General features: G+C 32.1%; 1 protein-coding gene across 1 annotated transcript; it reads left to right on the forward strand.

Moving 5' to 3' along the window:
• The first annotated feature begins 10,451 nt into the window (after positions 1 to 10,451).
• LOC130621563 (ATP-binding cassette sub-family F member 2-like) lies at positions 10,452 to 24,439 on the forward strand. The gene is made up of 11 exons (XM_057436867.1): positions 10,452 to 10,524; positions 12,834 to 13,179; positions 18,183 to 18,384; positions 18,832 to 19,189; positions 19,508 to 19,603; positions 19,768 to 19,887; positions 20,089 to 20,178; positions 20,459 to 20,632; positions 22,097 to 22,225; positions 23,068 to 23,271; positions 24,001 to 24,439. Exons 2-11 carry the CDS (start codon positions 12,852 to 12,854, stop codon positions 24,115 to 24,117), a joined length of 1,818 nt encoding a protein of 605 aa, XP_057292850.1. The 5' UTR covers positions 10,452 to 10,524; positions 12,834 to 12,851; the 3' UTR covers positions 24,118 to 24,439.
• Positions 24,440 to 24,479: the final 40 nt, after the last annotated feature.

Here is a 24,479-nt window from a genome sequence, read left to right on the forward strand (position 1 = left end):
CTGCATGTACCATAGTCAAAACAAACTTATTATTAAGCATTGAATTGATTTTAATTAAATCCTATATAATACAATCATTGTAAAGCATGAAGGGAGCGATAAAAATAAAGAATAAACCCATTAGTAACTCTGCTAACAGTAATATTGTTTTATTTTGAACAGCTTACAAAAAAATATGTTTTTCATCCACAAGAAAAAAAGAAATTAAAGTTATAATATTTTTCACACTTGTTACAAAAATTGTGAAATTTTTGTAATTAAAAATTCACCTCATCTGATTGTACAAAGGATAAATATTTAAAGTTCTTTATAATCAAAAAAATTATGTGTAAGAACTGTCACCATTTTGCTTTGACTTTTTTTATTGAGCATGGCATAAATTTAAGTCATTATATTATTGAACCATGCTTTTAAAGAAAAGAACAATACTTTTTTGCATTAATTACCCCAGCAGACATATTTTAAAACATCAATAATTAAAAAATCTTAAAAAATCTATATTAAAATGTTCTACTTTTCAAAAGAAAATTTTACTTTTTAAGAAAATCTGTACATAGCAATTCATTATTTAAGGAAATATTAAAATCTACCCGGTCAAGTTATAAAGACTTGTTAGACAAAACACACCCAATCTCCATTAATAAATACATATGTGCAGAAACAAGACAAAATATTTATGCTGTCTTGAGAATACTTAATAGATTTTTAATGTATTTACAGCCATGTCTCATTTTTTATCTGGTATAAAATAATCATCATTGGTTTTGTTGAGAAGTATAAGCAGGACATACGAAATTTCAAGCCATTTAATCCTGACTATTGTCCAAACTATTTTCCTGGTTAAATATTGCATATTTTACATAAACAGTTAATTGTGCAATAAACATTGCATTGTCAGATACTTGACCAAAAATGTGTCAGAAAATGCAACTTTTTTTAACAAAGAAAAGACATTTAGCAGGACTAGTTTCTTCAATTTTCTGCAAAAAAGGCTGTTCCCTATAGCAACTAAGTGTTGGATAAATATAGTATCCATTCTTCTCGCATTATGATGGAATAGTTGAACAATGCACATCTTGTGTTGTTCAAGGAACACAACGAAACATTAACATCAAGCATATTACAGTGTATAAATCTTTGCAAGTTTTATTCAAGCAGTTGATCTATTATTGCTTACGTAACTTGCGTAATACTGTTGATTCCTTTTTACTTGCGCAACATATTTCTAATCCTCCTTCTGATAGGTTTAAGCAAAAAAAGGTCCCTGGTGCTTAAATGCTAGTTATGTGCCGTTGTAAGATCACCAACACTTTTTAACCAGATTTAGATGTGTTTGTACAAGCAACATAAATGGTGGATAATAAATGTGAGGAAATAGAATAAATAATTATAATTTCTTTTGAATAATATTTTGCTTTCAGGGTTCCCACAACATTTCAAAAGTCTCAATCCAGGAGATTCGAGGAGAAATTTAGTAAAATTCAAGGACAATTTCGAAAATAAGCGAGGAGAATCAAAGGGATTATTCTTACTTTTACAAACAAAATCAGGGAGAATCGAGGAGTTTTTTAGGTCAACGAAAAATGGTTCTTTCGTCTTTTAACAGGGAAGTTAATTATTTAAAAAAAGGCAAACACAATATCTACAATATCTACCTAATTTTAAACTATGATGATGGGAATTAGAAAAATCTTTGAATTTTTATCAAAAAATGAAAAATAACAAAGAATACTTATTTCATAGATAATCTTTTTTCTTGTTAATTGATTGCAATTTGAACTTGTACTCGTCAATTTTAGCCTCTTTTTCTGATCTGAAAATATTTTGCGCCGTTTGGAAAAAAATTCAGAAGATATGAGGAGGAAAATGAAAATCGAGGAGATTCGAGGATTTACAAGGATCTGTGGGAACCCTGGCTTTAGAGAATATTGGACTTAAAATTTTAGGAAATTATAGGAGAATTTAGGAGTTGGGGTCAGATTTTAGAAAATATAACTAGGGCTTTTGGAACTGCACTAGTTATGTAAATATAACTAGAGTTTGAATTAGAGATAAAAGTAAGTTTGTAATAATTTGATGACTGTAGAGGCAAAGTGGTTGAAGTTATATATTTGGGGTACTTTCGAAGGTAAAGAGCTCTGAAAATGAAAAAAAAAATAGAGTATGAATATAAATATATAGAGAATGAAAATTTGTTAGGATTTAACAATAACTTTCTTTTCCTAAAATGTTCGTTGTGTTGTTTTTTTATGGAAAACTGCATGTTTTTTTAAGCTTTGCTAACTTTGCCCAATAATAGTTATTTATTGTTCTGAAGTGTATTTGAAATCATAAAATCGTTTTATTTCAGGTCTAATAAAATATTTCATACCAATGTCTTATCAAACAATTTACATTGGGTCAGAATTAATAATTTTGGCTTTATTTATTAATTGATTAGTTTTTTTTTTACTTTTCTCATTACATGACTGTGAAGTATTATTGATAATGACACTATTATGACACTGGTCATAAACACATTTATGAAAAATTCTACAAATTAAAACCAAAAAGACTGAATTTTGAAGTCCCTTCCCCTCTTGTCTCTTTCTCCATATTGTAAAGTGAAGACAAACAACTCTCCATTTGGATATATAAAAGGAAACACCAGGCGAAGTGAACAAGGTTGAAAGTTATGCTCTTACTACTAAACGGAGAAATAAGAACAATAAATCTTTTAAAAAGCGTTTTGTTACTTTACAAGATTGTGGTTTAGAATTCTAAATTGTAAAAATTGTATGATATAATTTTTCTTCTCCCGGGGCCCTCTTTTTTCACTTTTTAATGTTCAAACAATGTTTGTTTTCTTGCACTGCCTCCCAATATCAAAAAGTCAGAAACTACCCTGGGGTAGTTTCTGACTTGGTTGTCAATTTTTTGTCTCCTAGAGTATCATTTTTACTTAATGTGAGACAAGATGCAAATTTAAATCTCAACTCAAACTCAGAGCTCTACCGAGGCCTTCCACAAGACTGTACATAGCTAATAGAAAAAGTTTTTTTTCTAGCAACTACAGATTCTGCTATGCAAAACCCATAGGTGAGGATGGTTAGTGTAGAATGTTGTGTGCTAAAATTGTGTGCATAGTAAAAGAGAATACAGATATACAATCTTGATATACAAATGTAGGAATATTGCATAAAGATTGCACTTATCTGTTGCAAACAAATTTTTTACTTATATGTATATACCATGGGAGTGTGTTCGTTACTCTAGTCAACTTTGATTGACTAGATATTTAATGAAACGTGGATTACAAAAAATAGTATGATAATCTCCTATCTGATCTTTTTTAAGATAAAACATTGAAAAAACTAATATATTTGGTATAGCAACGTTATATTAATTGCATTATTTTTTTTTAAAAAAGACTGAAAATATTAAAGCGTTTATTCTGTAAATCATAACTCACAATATGTACAGTCACTTAAATGTAACTGCACACAATAGTTATAACCTTTTCAAAAGCTTTTGGTAACATCAGGACTTTTGTTTTTATTGTTAACCCTAAAGCCTATATATAACAAATAAAACTCTCATCAAAGCATGAAAATCAACAAATTTCGTTTTGAAATAACAAAAAAACATTATCATGGTAGCTTAAAAATCACAGTATTTTCATTAAGCTTGAAAATCTGCCTATTCCATTCTAGAGTAATGAGAAAATGTTGCACCATTATAAGAAAAGAAAACGTGTAAATAAAAGATATGCAAAGGTTTTTATGTAGCAATAAGGTCATTACACAAAATCGTAAAACTTGCGTACATGTGAAGTTATATTCAAGCACTACTATGGTAAGGAAAATCGCTATTATGAATGCAGCGTCTTTAAAAAACCATTTGGTCATGTGTTTAGGAGAAGTCAATTTTAATAAAATATTTTTGGAGGTTACTGGATTTTTGGAGGTTATTGGATTTGAAAAAAACTAATAGTTAATGAATTCATTATCCAAACCACAAATACATTTTCAATATGACATAAGTTTTTTTTGAGATGAAATGTCATCATTTATAACTAAAATCAAAGTTATTAGCTAGCTTCAAAAGTCAAATTTCCATAGAGGAAACGTCAAAATTGAAATTGCACCTAGTCACAAACGTCAAATTGACGTTTCTCGTGGTAACTTGAGTATGGACACTGCCCCTCCCCCATTTGTTGGGAAAGAGGTTGAAATGTCTGATCAAACAGTCAGGGTAAACACCTAATTAGGCGAAGTCGTTTAGTTAGGCGACGTGATGTAGTTTAATGAGGCTACCCGTAGTCTAACTACGCGAACGAAAACTTTCTGTTGTAAATACGTCGAAATCATTGTGTTTCGCATTACAATTTTTATGTGAATCAAATCTGTCCACTTTGCAGATTATATTGACCAATTATCGTCTTATTTGCATCGTACATTGGTAACTTATGGCCCAAACCTTGTGTGGCACTATTTGTTGTTTTAAATAATGGATTTCAGCCATTCACGCCGCAGGGAAAAAATAAATATGGCGGACGAAAATGTCACCTAAATAGGCGACACTTAACCTAATTAGGTTATATATTTCATTTTAACATAATTCTTAGTTGCGCGAACATATCGAGGCACGAGTGACAATTTTGGAATCATGGTCGCGTAGACTATCCATTCTGAACAAAGATTTTTTGCAATTTTTTCTTAGGAATGTGTGAAAAGCCATTAAATATTGTAATGTCTTAAATAGGTTACATATGGCTTAACTAAGCTACAATGAGTCGCCTAAATAGGTGGTATGCCCTAATTAGCCTACCGTCGCCTAATTAAAGTGTTTACCCTGACTGTCAAAGTTCTCCTAACGTAAGTAAAAGTTGACAAAGGAAGCATTACATGAAGTATTTCCTACCACTGTCCAATCTCTCTTCATTATAGATGGTAAACTTTACATCAGGCTTTCTAGTTGTTGCGAAATCAAAGCAAATAGGAAGAAAAGAAGAACATGAAGCTAAAATTTAAAAAATCAGCTACCATGTTGAAACTATTCGATTCAGAATTGCGCCAATGACCCTGAACTAAACGCCCGAAATAATGTTTTTTCGGTACCGGTCACTTTAAAAAGAAATTTGCAGACCAGATTATGAAAAGCAGATTATAACAACGTGATATCCAGTGAGAACGACATGCTCTAGCTCATGGACCCTTTAAGCCTTTGTGACGGAGCGGCCAACATTTTCGCTGCCATCAAATTAATCTGAAAGCAAAATGCCCTGAGGACGAGATTGGAGAGTAATTATATTAAGTAATAATAACAATTATAATTTTTTTTTAAAAAAAACATGCAGATAATACCATCAGGTTTTTGTGTATTCAAATAAATCTATTCAACAAAAATAGAGTTTTTATTTCGTTTATGAGAGATTCAGATTGCGCAAAATTCAAAGTTTGTCCCCACCATTAATTATGTAGGTCATTTCTATACTGCACGCAATTTTGTCAAAGTTCACTTCAATGTTAACAGCGGACTTAGGACTCTTAGGTCATTTGGTTAAATCCTAATCTTGTGCATATTTTGCTATTTGACACAAATGTGCGAAAGAAGTTTTTCTTGCCTTGCAGAAATATTTTAAATCAAATAGAGCAGATCACCTATTAGTAAAGAAGTGAGGTCGGCATCTTTTGGGATATAAAGAATTTATTTAGATTACACAGCCCGCTGCATAAACGTAGAACGCCAGTAAGTAATCAGGACTGCCGAGGGTAGTTGTTAGTTAAAAAGAAGAAATTTAATAGTGGTATATATGGCGAAATTGGCGGAATTTAATTTGGCAGAACACAAAGAATGTTTTCCCAAAAATTCTTTTCACCAAAACACGGCATTACAATCTCGCCGAGCATGCCGGAATTTAATTTCGTGCATCTTATATTGAATCCGTGCCACGAATTCACAAAAATTTTGAGCTATCGGTGCCTCAAGTTAAGTCGGAGAGCTGCTATTGTTGGTTTTTTATGGCTAGTAATTCAAGTTGTGAACCAGTTTTACGTAGCAAGCTTACGTTAAATGATTTCAAGCTATGGAGTCGTTTGGCACTCACAAAATTTCTCTCCATACGAAAAAAACAAGTTGTTGGAAGTAACAAAGAACTTGCAGCCAGGTACAAAGAACAAACTACCACTACTAATACATGGATAATTTTAGTGGGTTAAATATGAAGCAAGGAGATCGATGATATATTGTAAAGTTGTGTTGTATGTCTCGATTTGTTTACAGACTGTTCGGTACTTTATTCAAAAATAATCCCGTAGGAAAATAAAAATTTAATTGTATGCCTATATATCATGGTTTACGTTTTTTTCCCCGTATTCGGATCCAACGTTTGACACAAGTGAGAAGCCAGAGTGAGCTCTTAAAAACGTATCAGAAGATTTTATTCAATTTTCAACCTTTTTTCAATCACACGTTCAAGTTTTTACACGCTGTTTATTTTGCTGTTGCATATGTTTATATAATTTATTACGTTTGAATCTCAATTTATAAATTTAATTACAACATCCGCAGCAAAATTTGTGTTTAACTCGTGCGTAAGGTTCTAGGTACCCGTGAAACCTAACAATATATATAACTATATTTTGAAAATTGATGTCATCAGAATTTTTGTTGACAGTATTATTTATTTTTTTTGTATGGTAGTTTATTTTTCATATCTTTGATACTTAATATGTTAGGTTGAATATGAGTTGAAGTAAAAAGTTTATTATTTATAAAAGATGATTATTTATTGTTGAATGTTGTGGTGTAACCATACTTATTGTTGAATGTTGTGGTGTAACCATACTTGTTGTTGAATGTTGTGGTGTAACCATACTTATTGTTGAATGTTGTGGTGTAACCATACTTGTTGTTGAATGTTGTGGTGTAACCATACTTGTTGTTGAATGTTGTAGTGTAACCATACTTGTTGTTGAATGTTGTGGTGTAACCATACTTGTTGTTGAATGTTGTGGTGTAACCATACTTGTTGTTGAATGTTGTGGTGTAACCATACTTGTTGTTGAATGTTGTGGTGTAACCATACTTGTTGTTGAATGTTGTGGTGTAACCATACTTGTTGTTGAATGTTGTGGTGTAACCATACTTGTTGTTGAATGTTGTGGTGTAACCATACTTGTTGTTGAATGTTGTGGTGTAACCATACTTGTTGTTGAATGTTGTGGTGTAACCATACTTGTTGTTGAATGTTGTGGTGTAACCATACTTGTTGTTGAATGTTGTGGTGTAACCATACTTGTTGTTGAATGTTGTGGTGTAACCATACTTGTTGTTGAATGTTGTGGTGTAACCATACTTATTGTTGAATGTTGTGGTGTAACCATACTTGTTGTTGAATGTTTTGCTTTTTGTTGATGGAGTGTGGATAGATATAACAGGATTTCCTTCCACACAGAAAACAATAGGTGCAACAACATTTGAAGATAAATTAGATTTGTCTGCAAATAAATCCTCTGAAGAATATGTAATAGTTCTTCTCGACGAATGAGCAGAAATATTTTTAATTCTTAAAGAAGCATTATATTCAAGATTTTGTGTGGGCAAAGGGTTTTTTAAGGAGGATTCGTCATCTACAAAATGTTCAGAACAAACTCTGCTATGCGCATTGGGAGTCCAGGGTTTACCCTTAGCATCCACACGATTAAAAGTCTAATCCATTTATCACATCGAACAGGATCTTTCTTTACAGTGGGAATGGGTATAATTTAAATGGAGGGTCACAAAAACAATTTTTATGAATAATGCCATCGTGGATCATACAATTAATTATTTTTCATTTTTCAAGCTTTCTGGAACCATTCTTAAAGTCTTTTACGGCGCAAAAATAAGAAGTCTCTTGAAAACAAAAGAAATCTCTTTGATCAGATCAAAAATGAAACATAAACAGTCCGCAACCAAGAACAGCAGCTGCTAATAACAAAACAGTTTAATTTTTTCGTGTGCACCTTACATGCACCCAATTTAAAACACACGAAATTTAAACAGCGGGAAGTGTAAAAGTGTGTATTTTATTTTTAATAAATGACACGGAGAGCGACCAGATCGTTCTCACCCCCAGAGCTTTTTGAGATTAAAACATCGAAAGTAGTTTTGAGTTAATCTCAAAGAGCTCTTTGGTCGAGAATGCGACCACATGTAAAAAAGAGACAGCAGGCACTGGGAACAAAAATATATACCTTCAATACTTTCAATTCCAAGTTTAGGAAATATGCACACTATTTCAAAACATGGGTAATAAGTTTTTCAGGTTTAAATTTAACGCTAAACTTTTAGAAAATTTGAACAACGCCATATTTACAAATACACGCATGGACGAAAATACAATCTGTAAGGTAGATGTAAGGTACATTGTGATGTTGTAAATTCATTACAGTTAAGAGAAATTATGTTAGGTTTTTTTGGCATTACTTGATACCACCCTTGCGATATTATTTGTAAAACTTGTAGAGAGTGTCAGTTGACGTGGAAGAATAGAACGCCATGAGCAGCGTGGGTGCAAAAAATGCTGAATAAAAATAACGTGTTTTTAACTACGCACGACGCGTCTATTTCCGTCAGCTTTCATTGTTGCTTATACAGTTGGTTCGTTTCCATTCGATTGCATTTTCGTAGAATTACTCTCAAAATGGCCCAAATTGTCTCAAAAAAACTGTTGTAATGTGTTCGGGTAGAGTAAAACAGGAAATCCCTCTTCGAATTTCACGTTCAATGACTTGCTAAATAATAAGAGCTATAGAAAGGTCTGTTCTAGGGTATTATAATGAAAATTTACAAAGCCCATCCGATAAAGAGAGGTGCTATAAAGTGTCCGTTACATAGAAGTCTGGTTTATAAGAGTTTTACCATATCTATGGTTTGACCGTCATTTTATCCGTTCCTGAAAAAAGCGTCTGTTATAGAAAATTTCCGCTATAAAAGATGTCTGCTACCCAAGGTGGTTTTATTGTATCTCCAACTTGCAGAAAAAAAACTTCACAAATAAAGATACTGGAAGAAAAAAAGATTCAAAATCTTGTAAAGCGATGGAGTGATGCTCTACGGGTGTTTCAACTTCTGAAATTTGTGTAATGCAGCATGAAATACACAAAATTAAAATATGATTGGGAACGAGCTGTGGAGAAAAAGAAATTGTGTCACACTTAACCATAGTTAGTGTTATAAATTATTTTTCAGACGATAGATAAAATACGATTGAAGATATGAACTTCTATCTACGACGATAAAGAAACACACGTTTCCTGAATAACATATTTTGTAACGTTTTAAAATATTGGTGTTTTGACTATAAGATTATATTCAGCATCATTGAATTGGCGTGTATAAATTTTTAACTAAATCCGCCATGTAAAATGCTTTTTTGGTGGTGTTAATGTTACGGTTGACTTGTACTTATAAGCCCCGGTTTTAAGCAGCAGGATCGATTAGCACAAAAAAAACTGTTTTAATAGGTTTTTGTTTGTTTTTTTATTTTTATTTTTCGGCAAAAGAAATTTACTCACAACTATTTTAAAAAGTTCTACATACACTTAAGTATAAGCATAAATTTGTAAATATTTATATATGTATCATTTTTAATTTTTTTTGTAGATGGAATGCTTTTTATCTCATCATTTAGAAGCATTCTCCAGAGTTTTGGGTATCGGTTTGATATTTAATATTTTGTTACATTAGATATGATTTTTGGCCGAACAAAATTGTTACCTGAAAATCTAGTTGGATATTGACGTTGAACTTTCTTAAATAATGTGATGAATATATTTGGTGCTATTAAATTTTCAATCTTATACATAAAATAGGGACTTGAAAAATGTTTAGCTGACATACATTAAGAATACCCAGTTCTTTTAGCAATGGTCTAGAATGGGAACATTTGTTCTCTTGTAACATCATCCTATTGGCATGTTTTTTTGCCGAATGTGCAGTTTTTTTAATCTTTTCAGTAATAGCCGTCGTCGTCTGTCTGTATGTCCGCGAAAGCCGTGTCTCGTAACGGAAACACGAAATTTTCAAAATGCGCATCAATACCAAATGCGATATATTTCTGTCCACTTTGTTGCAACGGGTTAATTTAAAAGACGGGCGACCCTGTGGATTTTTCCACGGGCTTAACGACTAGTCTTGTTATATTAGTGTTACCCCATGCAACGCTTGCATAATTTAAATAGCAGTGTATAAAGGAAAAGTATATCTTCTTAAGCAGTTTGCTGTACAAGTCTAAAGATTTCAAATTTTATCAAGTTTCAGGTAAAGATTTTAAAAATCACATTCTTTCAGATTATTCATTTGCATCAAAAAGAAAACTAACTCTGGAAACTTACACTGTTCTCACTGGACATTGTTTTCCCAACACGAGTACATACGCGTTCTGGTCCGTCTTTTCAACCGGAATAACTTTTTTCCTTCGAAGGGAAATATTTTACCGGAATCGACCATTTCATGAGCTATCGAAACCGAAAAGGGTCGAGTGTCTACAGGGACTAGGTATGGTTATCACAAATTTGTGTTGATTTGTCTTTTCGTTAAAAGTTAATTATTTTGCTTACCTGTTATATAATTTCTCATTCACTGTAGCTAACTTTAAATTAACAATTTTTTAAAATTCCTGAAACCGTCACCAGGGCAGTAGCTAGCTGTTTTTAGAATACCAACACAAAAACTAAACTGCATGGCAAATATTATATACTTTTTTTGCTTGCATTTTTAGCAAATAGTTAAAGTAATAATAACCTTTAATATTCAATTTGACAATAGTTAAAATCTTCATGCTTTTTTTCACACAACGCTTGTTCTACAAACATACCAAATTTCAAAACACATGAAAAAGAGGTGTTATGTGTTCATGTTTTTACATATAAAGTGAATTTTCAAGTGAGTGATGTCATTTATAATATGGTAAGTTCAACTAGAACTGCATGTACCATGCCCCATTACTTAACAGATCAGATATTTTTACCTGATCGAGTAACACTTCCTAATTGGGTAAAAGTGTTCTACTGCTCTAAGGGAAATTCATCGTTGGCTAAGTTGGATGCCATGTTTCCTGGTTGGCTATAGTTTGCTTGTTGGCATATGGGCTAAATGACTATATAAGTTAGCTTGTTGGTAAAAACTGTGAAGTTATTCTAAAGTTGCTTCCTATAAACAAATTTGATTTTTGCCTAGAGTACGTAGACAAATGATTTTGGATTTTTTATTAGTATATGGCCGATTGATATTTGACTCCCCTCCTCCCCTCTGGCAATTATATAGTAAAATTTTATGAACAGTGAAAAATCCTTGAGCTCTGTACAATAGTTTTTTCAAACAATTAAATGTCTGATTTTTTAACTGAAAAAGGGCAGGAAAATTGTGGACATCCTGAGGTAAAGCAAGTGATTGCATCATTCAACAGCATGGGATCAGTTATAAAAAAGTAGAAACAAAGTTTATATTTTTTAATTGCGAAAAAAAAATTTCTCATTAAAAAATGTAACTAGCACTCAACAAGTTATTATTCTCCCACTTAAAATAACAAAAAAAAAACAAAAGTTATTTTGATAAAAAAGTTTAGTGTTCTTTAAATGGTTTTTGCAAAGTCTTATAAGAAAATCTAAATTTGAGTGCAAAATATTTTAGTTTAGTTAATTTAATAGTTTAGTTAACAATATTTAAAGTCTTTCGCCGCATTAAAAGTATTTATTTAAAATTCATGACGGAGGAGGGTGTTATGACAAGCGTATATTACCCTGGTCTTTATTATTTTTCTTAAATGGTATTGACTAAAAGTCTTGCAGTATTAGATTTTAGCAAGCGTAATTTTAAACATTTATAATATCAAAACAAAGGGTGTTATGACAATAAAACTTTTTTGCTTGTATTATTATTTTTTTGTTTTCCTTAAAATGAGGATCAGTTGGACCCGTAGAGCAACTAATTAAGTTGGAGCCGTCTGAAAAAGAAAGAAGCTTATGACCATGAAAATATTTATCTTCATCTGTGAAAAAAAACAACCCATTTTTGGGGAAGTGAGGGAAAAGTTAGGGAATTTTTTGTCTAAAATTAAATACGTTGATGTGGTCACTGTTGAAGCTCTTCTTAATAATTGTTTTGATAAGTACTGACAAGTTCTGTTACTCATTCAGTAGAAGTAACATACTCTTAAGCAATTTTATGTAGTATATATGGATTAAAGCTCTTGTAAGTTATGTGACAAATACGGTTTAAACGGTTTTAGTTAATTTGTTTTTCTGTTTGGCTGTAGAATTTCTTAAAAAAAGTCAGGGAAACTTAGGGAATTTGACCTCAAAAAGTCAGGAAAGTCAGGAAATTTGATACCATATTTTCAGTGGAAACCCTGTCTAGACAACATTGCAAATTGTGCTTGATGTGCATGATACTCGGTCCACGATGTTAGGTATCTTCATTCCAGTACAGTAAAAAGAACAGAGGGTGTAGTCCTTATGAGTCTAAATAAGTGTTATCCGGTTAGGCCAAGTTCCAGTAATGGAAATTGTTTCTATTTCTGGAAATTTTCTTGGTTTAGAAAAAATACTTGTTCTAAATGGAGAATTTTTTCCTGATTGAAATTTAAACACTATTAAAAAAGTGTTTTTTCATACTCATATTGTCAGTGAAAAATTTCCCTTATGGTGTTTAGTAAAGATTTGTTTCAAATAATATAAGAACATGCCTGTTTCTTATCATGTGAAACTCGAGAAAAGTGTTCCTACATGACTACAAGTATCATAATTGCATGACGTAATGGTGATATATAGATGCAATATCCTAAAAAATTCTTGAATGTTTTTTAGTCCACTTCTATCAACAACATGCCATCAGAAGCAGCCAAAAAACGAAAGGAGAAAAAGAAAAACCAAACACGTGGTAAACCGGCTGCAAAAAGTTCAGCAGAAAGCACTTCTAATGGAGTAAATGAAGTCACAAATGGAGTTGAGAATGGTTCGTTTGCAAGCAAGTTAGAGAAATTGAAGATATCGAACCTTTCAGTAACAGGGGTGTTACTTTCACATCCAGAATCAAGAGATTTGCATTTGGGGCAAATATCTTTGCGATTTCATGGAGCTGAACTTTTGACTGATGCTAAAATTGAGCTTAATTGTGGTAGAAGATATGGATTACTAGGTCCTAATGGTTGTGGTAAGTATTCAATTTGGGGTAGGGGGTGAATCAGCCCCCTTCAAAGCTTGAGTAGGGTTAAGGGTGGTTGCAGACTTTCTAATTCGTGACATTACTCAGCATTTACCGACGTATAAAACAACATATTTTTAAAGCATAATATTGTCAGTAATTATTTGACATGAAAAAAATCAAAAAAAAATAGAAGTCTCTAAGACTTTGTGTGATTACACATACGTAAAAAAAACTAGAGATATTACAACGAAAAAAAATAATTGTTTATCAATTTTATTGTTGTTCAGAGTATAGCTTGTTTATTGTTCAGAGTATAGCTTGGTTAGCTCCTATGGCAACAAACCCTTAGCGACAAATAAATTAACATTTTTTTTCCGCTGCTTATACATCATTAAAACAGTTTGTCACTACTTGTGGATAAAGTAAGTTCAGAGCCAAAAGGCCTATGGACAAGCTTAGCATACTAGTTGAAACTAGTTGCATATTTTCATACCTGAACATTCTTAATACGAACCCTATTCGGGCCAGGGGGGGGGGCCTGACGGTTTTTTTATAAATAACTCCTTATTGCTATGTTATATGGCTATGAATCTTTTGACTTTTAATATTTATCTATTAGACAGCTGCATTTTTAGGTCCCATACCTTTCAGAGGCTTCGACCTTAAAATCTCTATGAAGTCCTTATAACGGGTAATTTAATAACTCCTGTTAGGATTACCCTTAGAACTTGAAACTTGCAACGCAACTTTGTTTTATTAAGAAGAATCATTTTGCATAATTTGGACACATGATTAATCCGATTTCTCGATTTTGTCGGATTTTACCCGAAAATCGGAAAAAACCTGGGCAATTTTTAGCAATTTTTTATGCGATCCATGAAAAAATCAGAAAATATGTTAAATAACTTTTATTTAGCCTTCAGAAACTTCAAACAGAATGCAAAAATTCGATCTGGAACAAAAGTAATTAAATTGTAAGCAGATAGTGTCATTTTTAACAAATTTCAAGCTTCTGATGACGTCACAGAAAATGTGCTGATGCAAACAAAAATTTATTGCTGCTATTTTGTTCCTTTTATGCTCACTATAAGTGTGCCAAGTTTGATTCAACTTGAACAACCCCATGTAAAGTTATTAAGGGGGCGGATTTCCCCCCCCTGGTCATAATTTGTTCGAAAAACCCCGGACCCAATAGGGTTAAGACGAAACCAGCAACGTTGATGTTTCACTACATATTGGAAAAACATTATAAGAAAACAAACTTTAATTAGACAGTAATTTCTGTCTCTTAAAGTAGTGTTCTTTTCTATTAGTTTTTAACATTTTTGAATATATATAGCCATCTACCGAGTAACTTAGGCAACCTCGTCCCCAAGGATTGTTGGGAGAGGTTGGCAACACTCATTTGAGCAATATACCACCCAGGTTGATAGGCTATAGATCAGTAATTTTTACAACCTGTTTGTTGGAATAAATTTTTTTCGTTTTGAAATAAAACAAGAAGCCCTGCGGCTTAAAGATTTCCGCCATTAGCAGTAATCTGAAAAAGTACTGAACTTTGAAGAGGACTAAACAAAATCATTGAATATTCTGAAATTTTAAAATTCAATTCTTGATTATTGTTGTAACTGTAAATCAATCAATTGTAAACTTTATTTCTCTATAAGAACAATTTAAAAAAAAAATAAACCTAAAAATTTAGGAACAATAAAAACAAAATAAGGACAACGGCAAGACTGAAAATTTATCTATTTTCTCTTTTTTTCTGAAAAACAAGTTGGAAAATATGTGGCAGCAAATTTTTTTTGCATAATCAGTTACGAAATGTTATTTTCAGACTACATATTCTTATTCTTTCTTTTATAACACACTTTACCTTTCACCAAAAATATTCAGCCTCAACAATTCCTCTAAATTAAAATTCATAAATAATTAATTAGTTCTGCTGAATATAGCTTTAGTCTACCTGCTTGTAAAATTGTACAGAAGGAAATGACATAATTATTAAAAGGAAACGTTAATAACATCAAAGATAGTGCATTATAAGACGAGCCTCATTGTGTGTAGCATCACTGCACAAGCTTTAACTTTCGATAGCATATAAACTTTAAAATAAAGTATTTTTCATTGGATAATAAAACAATTTGTTGCACTGTTAGGATTCTTATTGGCTTAAAACTCTTTTCAGCCTCTTTCTCAGAAAAAAATCTGTCAAAACGAGGATTTAGGCTTGAGCCTGGATAAGTCTTTGCGTCTAGCCTAGGTCCGCTGTCTCTATCAATCTCACCCTTCTATCTCCTCAGGCGATTTTAAAGATTCCGCCCTCGCTGGCAGAAATCAAGAAAACATGCACACACTTGCTACTAATATATCATTTTTTTCGATTTATTGCTTAGACCGCTAGTATACTTTGTTGTGAAGGCAAATTAATTGTTTTTGGTTATGAAAGTCTTTAATTATAGCAAATGAAAGTCATTAATTTGAGTGGTACATAAACATGACGTAACAGGGTTGCATGCCACAAAAAAGACTGACGCTAGATTGAAATTTTTAACAAACAAGAAAATCGAAGCAGCTATCAAGGTAGCAAGAAAAACAAATATTTAAAAAACAATAAGTATCACCAAACAATATATCATTTAGAATTTCTCATGCAAATCTTTCAGGTTTGTTTAACTTGTAAAAGTACCTTGGAAATTTATTTATGATCTTTTAACTCAGGGTGTCTGATAGACAAAACCTTACAATCAGACTGAAGTGACCTTAAAAAAATGTCCATCATTTTCCTGAAGAAAAACCTTATAACCTTGAATGTGTGAGTATTTCTGTCTAGCTATAAAAGCACTGCCATTTTTGGTGTTTTTTGTGTCTTGAAAACTCATGAAAATTATAGTAAAAACAGGGTGACCATTCATACTGGAAAAACTGGAATACTTGAATTTAAAATTAATACTTGATTGTACTAGAAAAATTCAAATTTTAGTCATTTTTCAGTCATTTTTCAGTATGGTCAGGCCTGTCAATAAAAAAATACCATGCGATAAATCATGCATTCAAGCATTAAAAATTTTGTTTGTGTCAGCGATTCTAATATATAACAAGAAGCCCAGGGAACTCTAAGAATTTCTGCTCACTACCAAAATATTTGATGACAACCTGCTAATTCATTGTGTTATTGTGCCAAACATTCGAAGAGGTTTGGTGCATGACGCTCTTAAGATAAAGCACACAAGTGACATTATATCTTCCAACAAACGCAAACAAAACGAAACGTGTCATAAAAAACTCACATTTTGAAAGAAATTGCAAACAAAAATTACAGCCTATCATTCATGGTTAAAAGTCTTGCAATTTTGATGTCACCATGTTCAGCATACTTTTTTTGTTAACTGTGCTAAATTTTGTCGAAAATAAAGTAGTTTTAATTTTTGGACCAATTTTGGCCTAAAATGAAATTTATGTAACAAAAAATCAAAATTTTGATGTCACCATCATGTTCAGCATACTTTATTTGTTAACTGTATCAAATTTTGTCGAAAATAAAGTAGTTTTAATTTTTGCACTAATTTTGGCATAAAATAAGTGACAAAAATTATGTTCAGCATACTTTAGATAGTCAGTTAGTTAGTCAGTTAGCAGTGGGAAACCAATGCTATTTTCCTGTCAAAGGAACGTGAAATCCCAGGGTAGTGATCATAATTTTCTAACAGATATGATAATATTGTACCCTGGAGTTAATAATCATTTTGGTTCTATTGTGAGAAAATGAACCAAAAAAGCCTATTGAAAGTCAAGCTAGTCAGATCCTAACTAATTCACTGACTCTACATAACATAGACTAAGATATCATCAATATTGCCCCTTTGTAGTTTGTACCCGCGGATTACTGCTGATACCTACCCATGCAATCCTTCACTGGTGCAGATGTGACTGCTGATTAACCACACATTAAAAAACTTTTTAGCTTCATCTTTTTGGCTTTATTTTCTTTCTCTATTCTGGTGTTTTTGTGTGTTCTCTAGTCCAAATTTTTATTTTGAATGGGAGGACTCAGCTTGTGCCTTCCAATATTGGCTACTGATGTGGTATATGACTTGTCTTGCCAATTTTAAAAATTATAAGGGAGAATTTCAGGCCAAAAAACACCAAAGTTTGGTAAAAATAATGGTAAAAGTGGACCTACCAACCTTTTACTTGATCAGTTGACAAATCTGTCCAAAAAGGGTTAAAAGGATTTAAAAAATCAAATGAAAAGGAGATCCCATAAATTAGAGAGATATCACAGCTGTGTTAAAATTTCAAATACTGGCAAATGCCTACAAATTCTTTTTTGAACTACTTTTTTATCTATCACAAAACTATTAAAGTGTTTTGTGTGCAATAATTAGGCTAAAATGGCTTCTTTCTTTTATACAATTTATCAAAAACGTCTTTGGCAGTTTAAAATAAAATAACAAAGTAGTTAAAAGAAAGAAAAAATCAAAGTTAAATTTCTGTATAACCATTATCAGTGTTAAAATTAAAATCTATATTATAATGCTCGTATACGTCTGTCCGTCTGTCTGTCTGTCACGCAAAATGGTAGCTTAGCCGCGACGGGCGAACCCGTGGATTTTTCCACGGGCTAACGAAAGACTTGATAAAACTAGGTTGAGAAAATCGTTATAATGCTACTCTATTGCTATGATTACAAAAATACAGACACGTTAAGAAAATTACAAAGTGAAAAAAATCTCCACTTCTTGTGTTATAGGAACGTTTTATAAATTTATCAAACATTTTTTGAGGCAAAGATTTGGAGTAATTATTCTCTCATTTTATCACTAATGTTTTCAATAGTCAATAATGAAGCAAGCATCTTTCTTTTATTATTTTATTTTATTATCTCAGGGCATACCTGTTGTTGTCTTATAATGCTGCTCCTTTTTGTGTTCTTTGGGTATAGATTTAATCATTTTTACGTCTGTTAGCGCATACAGCTATTATCAAGACATGTCTCTTTTCTCCAGGCAAGTCAACATTGATGACAGCACTGTCTCACAGAGAACTTCCAATTCCAGAACATTTTGACATCTTTCATTTGACAAACGAAATTGAAGCAAGTGATAAGACTGCGTTAGAATGTGTTATGGAGGTGCAAAATGAAAAACTTCGTTTGGAAAAGGAAGCAGAAGAGTTAGCTCACAGAGACGATGAATTCTCTCATGATAGGTATTTCTTGAATCTTTTGTGTATATAATGCTTTCAATGCTTTCATGGCACAGGAAACTCACAAGAAGCTTTTTTAATAATATAAGCAATCATATCAGCAAACATTGCTGACACGCTTGAATTCCTCCTAAAAACTACATGATCAAACTACATTGAATTTTTCATAAATTTTTAACGATTTAAAAGGTTTTTGATGTAACAGTCATGCATATTTTTTGTTGAAAGCATGTTTTTTATTCATTCTTATTTAAAAAAGCCAACACCAGTCTAGCCTCTGCTAACGTTATGTCACCCAAGTGATATGACTTCTGATATCAATTCATCTAAATTTTAAAGGCTGATGGTGAGAAAAGAAATCATAGAAGAAAAAGAGTTAATTGAGATTACCTGTGTTCTTTGTATGTCATTTGATCTCAGTTGACCATTTCCTTTATTTTCGTTTCTTAGATTAATGGACATATATGAAAGATTGGACGAACTGGAAGCTGGTCGAGCAGAAGCCACAGCTTCACGTCTCCTTCATGGTCTTGGTTTCACAACAATTATGCAAGCCACAAAAACAAGAGACTTTTCTGGAGGATGGAGAATGAGAGTTGCTCTTGCCCGTGCATTGTTTGTAAAACCATCAATATTATTGCTTGACGAACCTACGAATCATCTTGATTTAGATGCATGTGTATGGCTTGAGGAGGAATTAAAAACATACAAGAGAATATTAGTTCTGGTATCACATTCACAAGATTTCTTAAATGGTGTTTGCACAAATATTGTGCATATGTCAAAAACTAAAATGAAGACATACACGGTATGTAGTTTGTCAAACAATATGGCAGGTTTCAGAGTTTTTAAAACAATGTAAGTGTATTTGGAGAAAGTATAGGATATGCTCATTAATCGATTTAATTTAAGCAGTTGTTAAAATGTGTACAAAATTTTTCACAGAATTTTCAAAATTGCACAGTAGCCACTATCCACTGACATTAACCAGTCTTCATTTGATAAATTCCGTTTTTTACTGCTGTTTAGCAACATAATTAATATGGTCTTTGTAAAATTAGTTTTTAAGGAAAATAATGTTTGTTATTTTTCGGTTAATATGTACACGTGTTGACCTTTTTTGCAGGGTAATTATGATCAGTTCATTACAACTAGGGCTGAGTTAGAAGAAAATCAAATGAAGGCTTATAAAAGAGAACAAGAAGAAATTGCACACATGAAGGTATCTTGTATTCTTTACACAGAATACAGAATTTGAAAGGCCGTCAATGATATCCAAATTTTGGGCAATGAATCTGCTGTCCTTTAATGTGTAACCATAACAAGTTTTCTGTTGTGTTAAAAAATACTTAGTATTAAAGATATTCCTGCACTTTTTTAATGTAGGATTACATAGCCCGTTTTGGTCACGGTAGTGCTAAGTTGGCTCGACAAGCACAAAGTAAAGAAAAAACATTAGCAAAAATGATTGAGGGTGGACTGACAGAAAAAGTAACAACCGACAGAGTAAGTTCTTCTTTTGAAGCTTTTCCAGTCATTTCCTAGCATGAAAAATGTTTTGTGAGAAACTTTAGGACCAAATTAAAGTTGCGCTATGGATAAGAACTCTGTAGGCCATCAATGTGTTTCATTACTCAGACATTACATTTTTCACTTGCAATGTCTATCACCTACCATTTTCTAATATCTTTTGTCTTTAAATTTTAGGCGTTATCTTTCTTTTTTCCTGACTGTGGCAAACTCCCTCCACCTGTGCTTGCAGTAGAGCATGTTAGTTTTCGATACAACGATTCAAAGGTATGTAAAGCTCTGTTTCAAATCACTATTTAAGCATACAACACTTTTTGTGAGAAACTGGTTTATAAATCGGTTTAGTACTGGATCACCTAAAATTTAAAAACCTTTGGACCAGATACGAAAAGTGTTTTCAAAATTGTTTTCATAATAAGCGTAATAAATTACGTAAAATCAATTTTTTGCAGTTTTGAATTTGCAGTGCTCATAAAAATTCAACGCTACTTAGCTTATCTGAAACCAATTTCGACTGTTTTGATTTCAATAAACGTTTTCTTTTTAGCCTTTGCTATACAAAAACTTAGATTTTGGCATGGACTTGGATACACGTATTGCACTTGTTGGACCAAATGGGGCTGGCAAAAGTACTTTGTTAAAGCTGTTGTGTGGAGAGCTCGCTCCAACTGAGGGTAGAATAAGAAAGCACCAGCATTTGAAATTTGGGCGATTTCATCAGGTACACTTTGTTTTATACTATAGATTATTTCAAGATGGTACAGAAAAAAAGTTGTATTGATAAAGACATTTTGTATTTAAATAAATCACTATTTCTTAGAACATTACTATCATTTTATCCAAATATTCATTTTCAAAATAGACGAAATCATTTTTATAAAAGCATTTGTAATACGGTACACAACTCAATATTTTTTGCTCACACATTCAAGTAGTTTAGTCGTTTTTCCAGATTTAGCTGATCCCATTTTAGTGAAATATAAATTCACATTGTTGGTTGAAGCTGTTTTTTGATTTATTTGATTTAAACAATATAGGTATTTTTCCAACAAAAAATTGTGTGGTGTGAACAAGCCACCAAAAATTTGTGTGGAGTGATTACGGCACAAACAACTTGAGATGCACCTCATAACAGGAAATTAACAACTCAGAAGTTAACGCACATGATATTAAACCGTTCATTTCATTTTTCGTTAATTTCATTGTGTTCACGTGTTTGTTTTCTAATGAAAATCACTGCATCGTTTCGATTATCTTTTTTAAATACAACATTCCAAAGACCTAGTCATGTGACATGTGCAGATTATTTTGAATATCTTTACAACCTAACAATTTTTTTAAAAAAAAAACAGGATTTATTTTTTCTTTGGATTGGTTAACTGCCAGCATGACACACATAACTGTGGTAAAAGCAGAAAAATTTCTCAATAACCTTTGTGTGAGTGAAATTTGATGAAAGTAGAACTGTTGAGCGTGAATATGTAAAAAAATTGTACTAAATCAATTTTGGGGCCGAAATAGGCAACCAAATTTTGAGATAAGGGAATAAATTAAAAGGGTTAATAATTTTTTTGTAAGCTTAATTCTAGATTCACTGGGTTTTATTAAAAAAGGACAGTTATCCTTAAAATCTGTACTTTTTTAGCACACGATTGTGACTAATTTATTAATCGAGGATACAGAAGAATGTGAGAATTTCATAATTTGAGTTACGCGATTGTCTTTTTCGTTCGATGTTACATGTAATTACTATTATTTACTTCACATTGTATTACGAGTGCGTAAAAAAATTCCATACTTCTAAATTTTGGAGTTTAATTTTCAGAGAGATCATAGCAATGAGGAATTGTGTTCTACTGAAAATTTCTTATTAATTTTGAAAATTCTTCTTAAAAAACTCTTATAGTAGATTTTTTAACAAATTTTTCAAATCTCTTTAATTTTAGTTTTACAAAACATTATGGTAGAATAAATAAAAATGCAACATTTTTACAGCCATTTTTTTTTTTACGCTCGTGCCATTACTTTTAAAATCTCCCTGAATTTGACTCTATAAAGAGAGTCAAATTCAATTACCCAACCCGAGTTTTATTCTAAATTGTTCACCTGTTTCGTTCGTTTTGTTGCTAAAGTTTCGTTAAAAATTTCTTTCTATGGAGCAGCTTTAATGGATTTTCTTTTTCAGCACTTGCAAGATATACTCGACATGGAAATGAGCGCTCTAGATTGGATGATGAAGACATTTCCTCAGGAAAAAGACATAGAACGCATGCGCAAGTTTCTTGGGAGATACGGACTGACTGGAAAGCAGCAGGTGTGTATGTTTTGACTGTATGTTTTACCTGTATGTTTTATTTGTATGTTTTGCCTGTATATTTTACCTGTATGTTTCACCTGATGTTTGATTTAGGGTTTAGGCAGGCTGTTTTACACTAGTTGCGCTGATTTTTCAATTGTAAAAAATGTAACATCAGTCCTATTTTTAACGTCAAAAGGCCTTAAAAAAGCTACTATGGGCTTACAGGGTTCAGACCCAACCTGAAAATTGACTATCTTGAAAAGAAAATCAGAGGGGGGATAAAGCAAATTTACTTTGGGTTCTCACAGTTACTGCGCAGCCGTTCAGTTCTTGGTTATGTCAGAAGAAGGACAAAAATTTCAGTACCTAAAAATAATTTTGTTACTTTCCTCGTCAAAATGTTCGTTAGCATATAGCTATTTCAGTCCAAGTGTCTTTAAATGGTGCGCTAAGAAGTTTTTAAGCCTGTTAGAGTAGCTGGAAAAAAGGAATTATTAAAATGTGGTTGAAATAAGTTCTGGCAAGGATTCCGGAAAATTTAAACAAGTCACTTCTATTTAAAGGGGAAAAGGTAAAAAAAACTGAAAGGTGCAACAGGTTTTTTTAGGGTTTTTCTCGTTTTTTTTTTAATTTATTGGTGTTTTAACATAATGAATTTCTGTTGCTTGTAAAATCGAATTTCATGTCCAACCTTTGCGTTAAACTCATATCCCAGCTGTATTATTTTTCTCCGATGAGCTGCGCGAAAATTATTTCTGTGTGAAGGATTTCAAATTCGCTACGAACACTAGTTATTGTAGCAACTTCAACAAGTTTGTTTTATATGCTTATTTTTTTTTTATTTTTTTTTTTTGCAGACGTGTCCCATCAAAAATTTATCAGACGGTCAACGTAGTCGTATCATATTCGGTTGGCTTTCATTCCAAAATCCCCACATGTTACTACTGGACGAACCTACTAACCATTTGGATATTGAAACTATAGATGCGCTAGCGGAAGCTATCAACGAGTTTGATGGAGGGATGCTACTTATTAGTCACGACTTTAGGCTCATCATGCAGGTAAGATAACACAAGTTAATTCATTTAAAACATTTGTACGGACAGTCGAGAATCCTGGTTTGTGGCTAACATATGAGAATTCTTCAATATGATTTAATACTTGTAGCATCCAAAAAATTCTTGCATTTGTTTAATTTTGTTAGAGATATTATCCAATTTATTTATTTTTGCGCTTAAAAAATCGCATATCGCGAAACGTATAGACTTTTTTTGACAAATTAAAATTCTTAATTATGTTACAACTGTGCAATACCATTGCATTGCAGAGGTGTTCGATATGCTTCAATGCGCTGCCAAGGAAAATAATAAAACTTTAAAAAATTCGCTTTAACTAGATTTAGAAACCAGTTCCTGCTTTTTAGAGGCGAAATATTTTACTTTGAGTTTTCCCACACTCGTTGGTGTTTTCCTGGAAAACTCATTGGAATTAACTATTTTGTTTTTATCATTTAAAAGAGTGTTTAGAATCAGTATTTTAAATTCGCCACATGCTTTTTGTTTTTCATGGAGTTCAAAAAGAATTTGCTATTCACAATTCTCGTGAATTTAAATTCACAAATTTGCCTGATTAAAATTATAACTAAAATTACTTTAGCAAATGCCAGTTTGAAGAAATTTGCGCAGGTGATAATTTTCGCGGATTTGTGAAAGTTTGTCCACGTAAAAATGCTTAAGATGATAGGGATTGATGCAGCGATATAAATGAATATAAAATCACTTTATTTTCAGGTTGCTAAAGAAATTTGGGTATGTGAGAACGGAGAAGTGCATCCGTGGAAGGGAGATATATTTAGCTACAAGAAAATATTAAAAGCCAAAGCGAAAAAAGATCTTATAAGCAAATAACACAGGTGGTTGCTGACCTCAGCATCGTTAGAGTGGAAAGAGGAATTCGATATATCCAAGTCCCAATCGGGAGGAATATGGAAGTCCGAAATCAACGGGCGAATGGAAAGCGTTGTGTATTTTCATCTCTCGAACTTTGTAGTGTTGCTAAGTTTGTGTTTAACTATTTATATCTGCATTTTATCCCTTTAAGGTAAACATCTTGTTTTTTGCGTCATCTTTTCAAATTCCTTACAAATAAATAAAAGTCGTCGATTGCTATTTTTATCACTGCCCGAATATGTAAATCATTCCTCAATTAAAATACTGAATTTGTCTTAGAGTTCGTCATTTTATTTTTGTAACTGCAGTAAAAATTTAAG

This window comes from Hydractinia symbiolongicarpus, chromosome 12, assembly GCF_029227915.1.
Source record: "Hydractinia symbiolongicarpus strain clone_291-10 chromosome 12, HSymV2.1, whole genome shotgun sequence".
In the NCBI taxonomy this organism is placed as follows: Eukaryota; Metazoa; Cnidaria; class Hydrozoa; order Anthoathecata; family Hydractiniidae; genus Hydractinia; species Hydractinia symbiolongicarpus.

Coding starts and splice junctions, on each gene's coding strand:
- LOC130621563 (XM_057436867.1), top strand. CDS start 12,852: ATGCCATCAGAAGCAGCCAAAAAACGAAAGGAGAAAAAGAAAAACCAA. Junction 13,180..18,182: donor ACTAGGTCCTAATGGTTGTG/GTAAGTATTCAA, acceptor TCTTTTCTCCAG/GCAAGTCAACATTGATGACA. Junction 20,633..22,096: donor AATTTGGGCGATTTCATCAG/GTACACTTTGTT, acceptor TTTCTTTTTCAG/CACTTGCAAGATATACTCGA.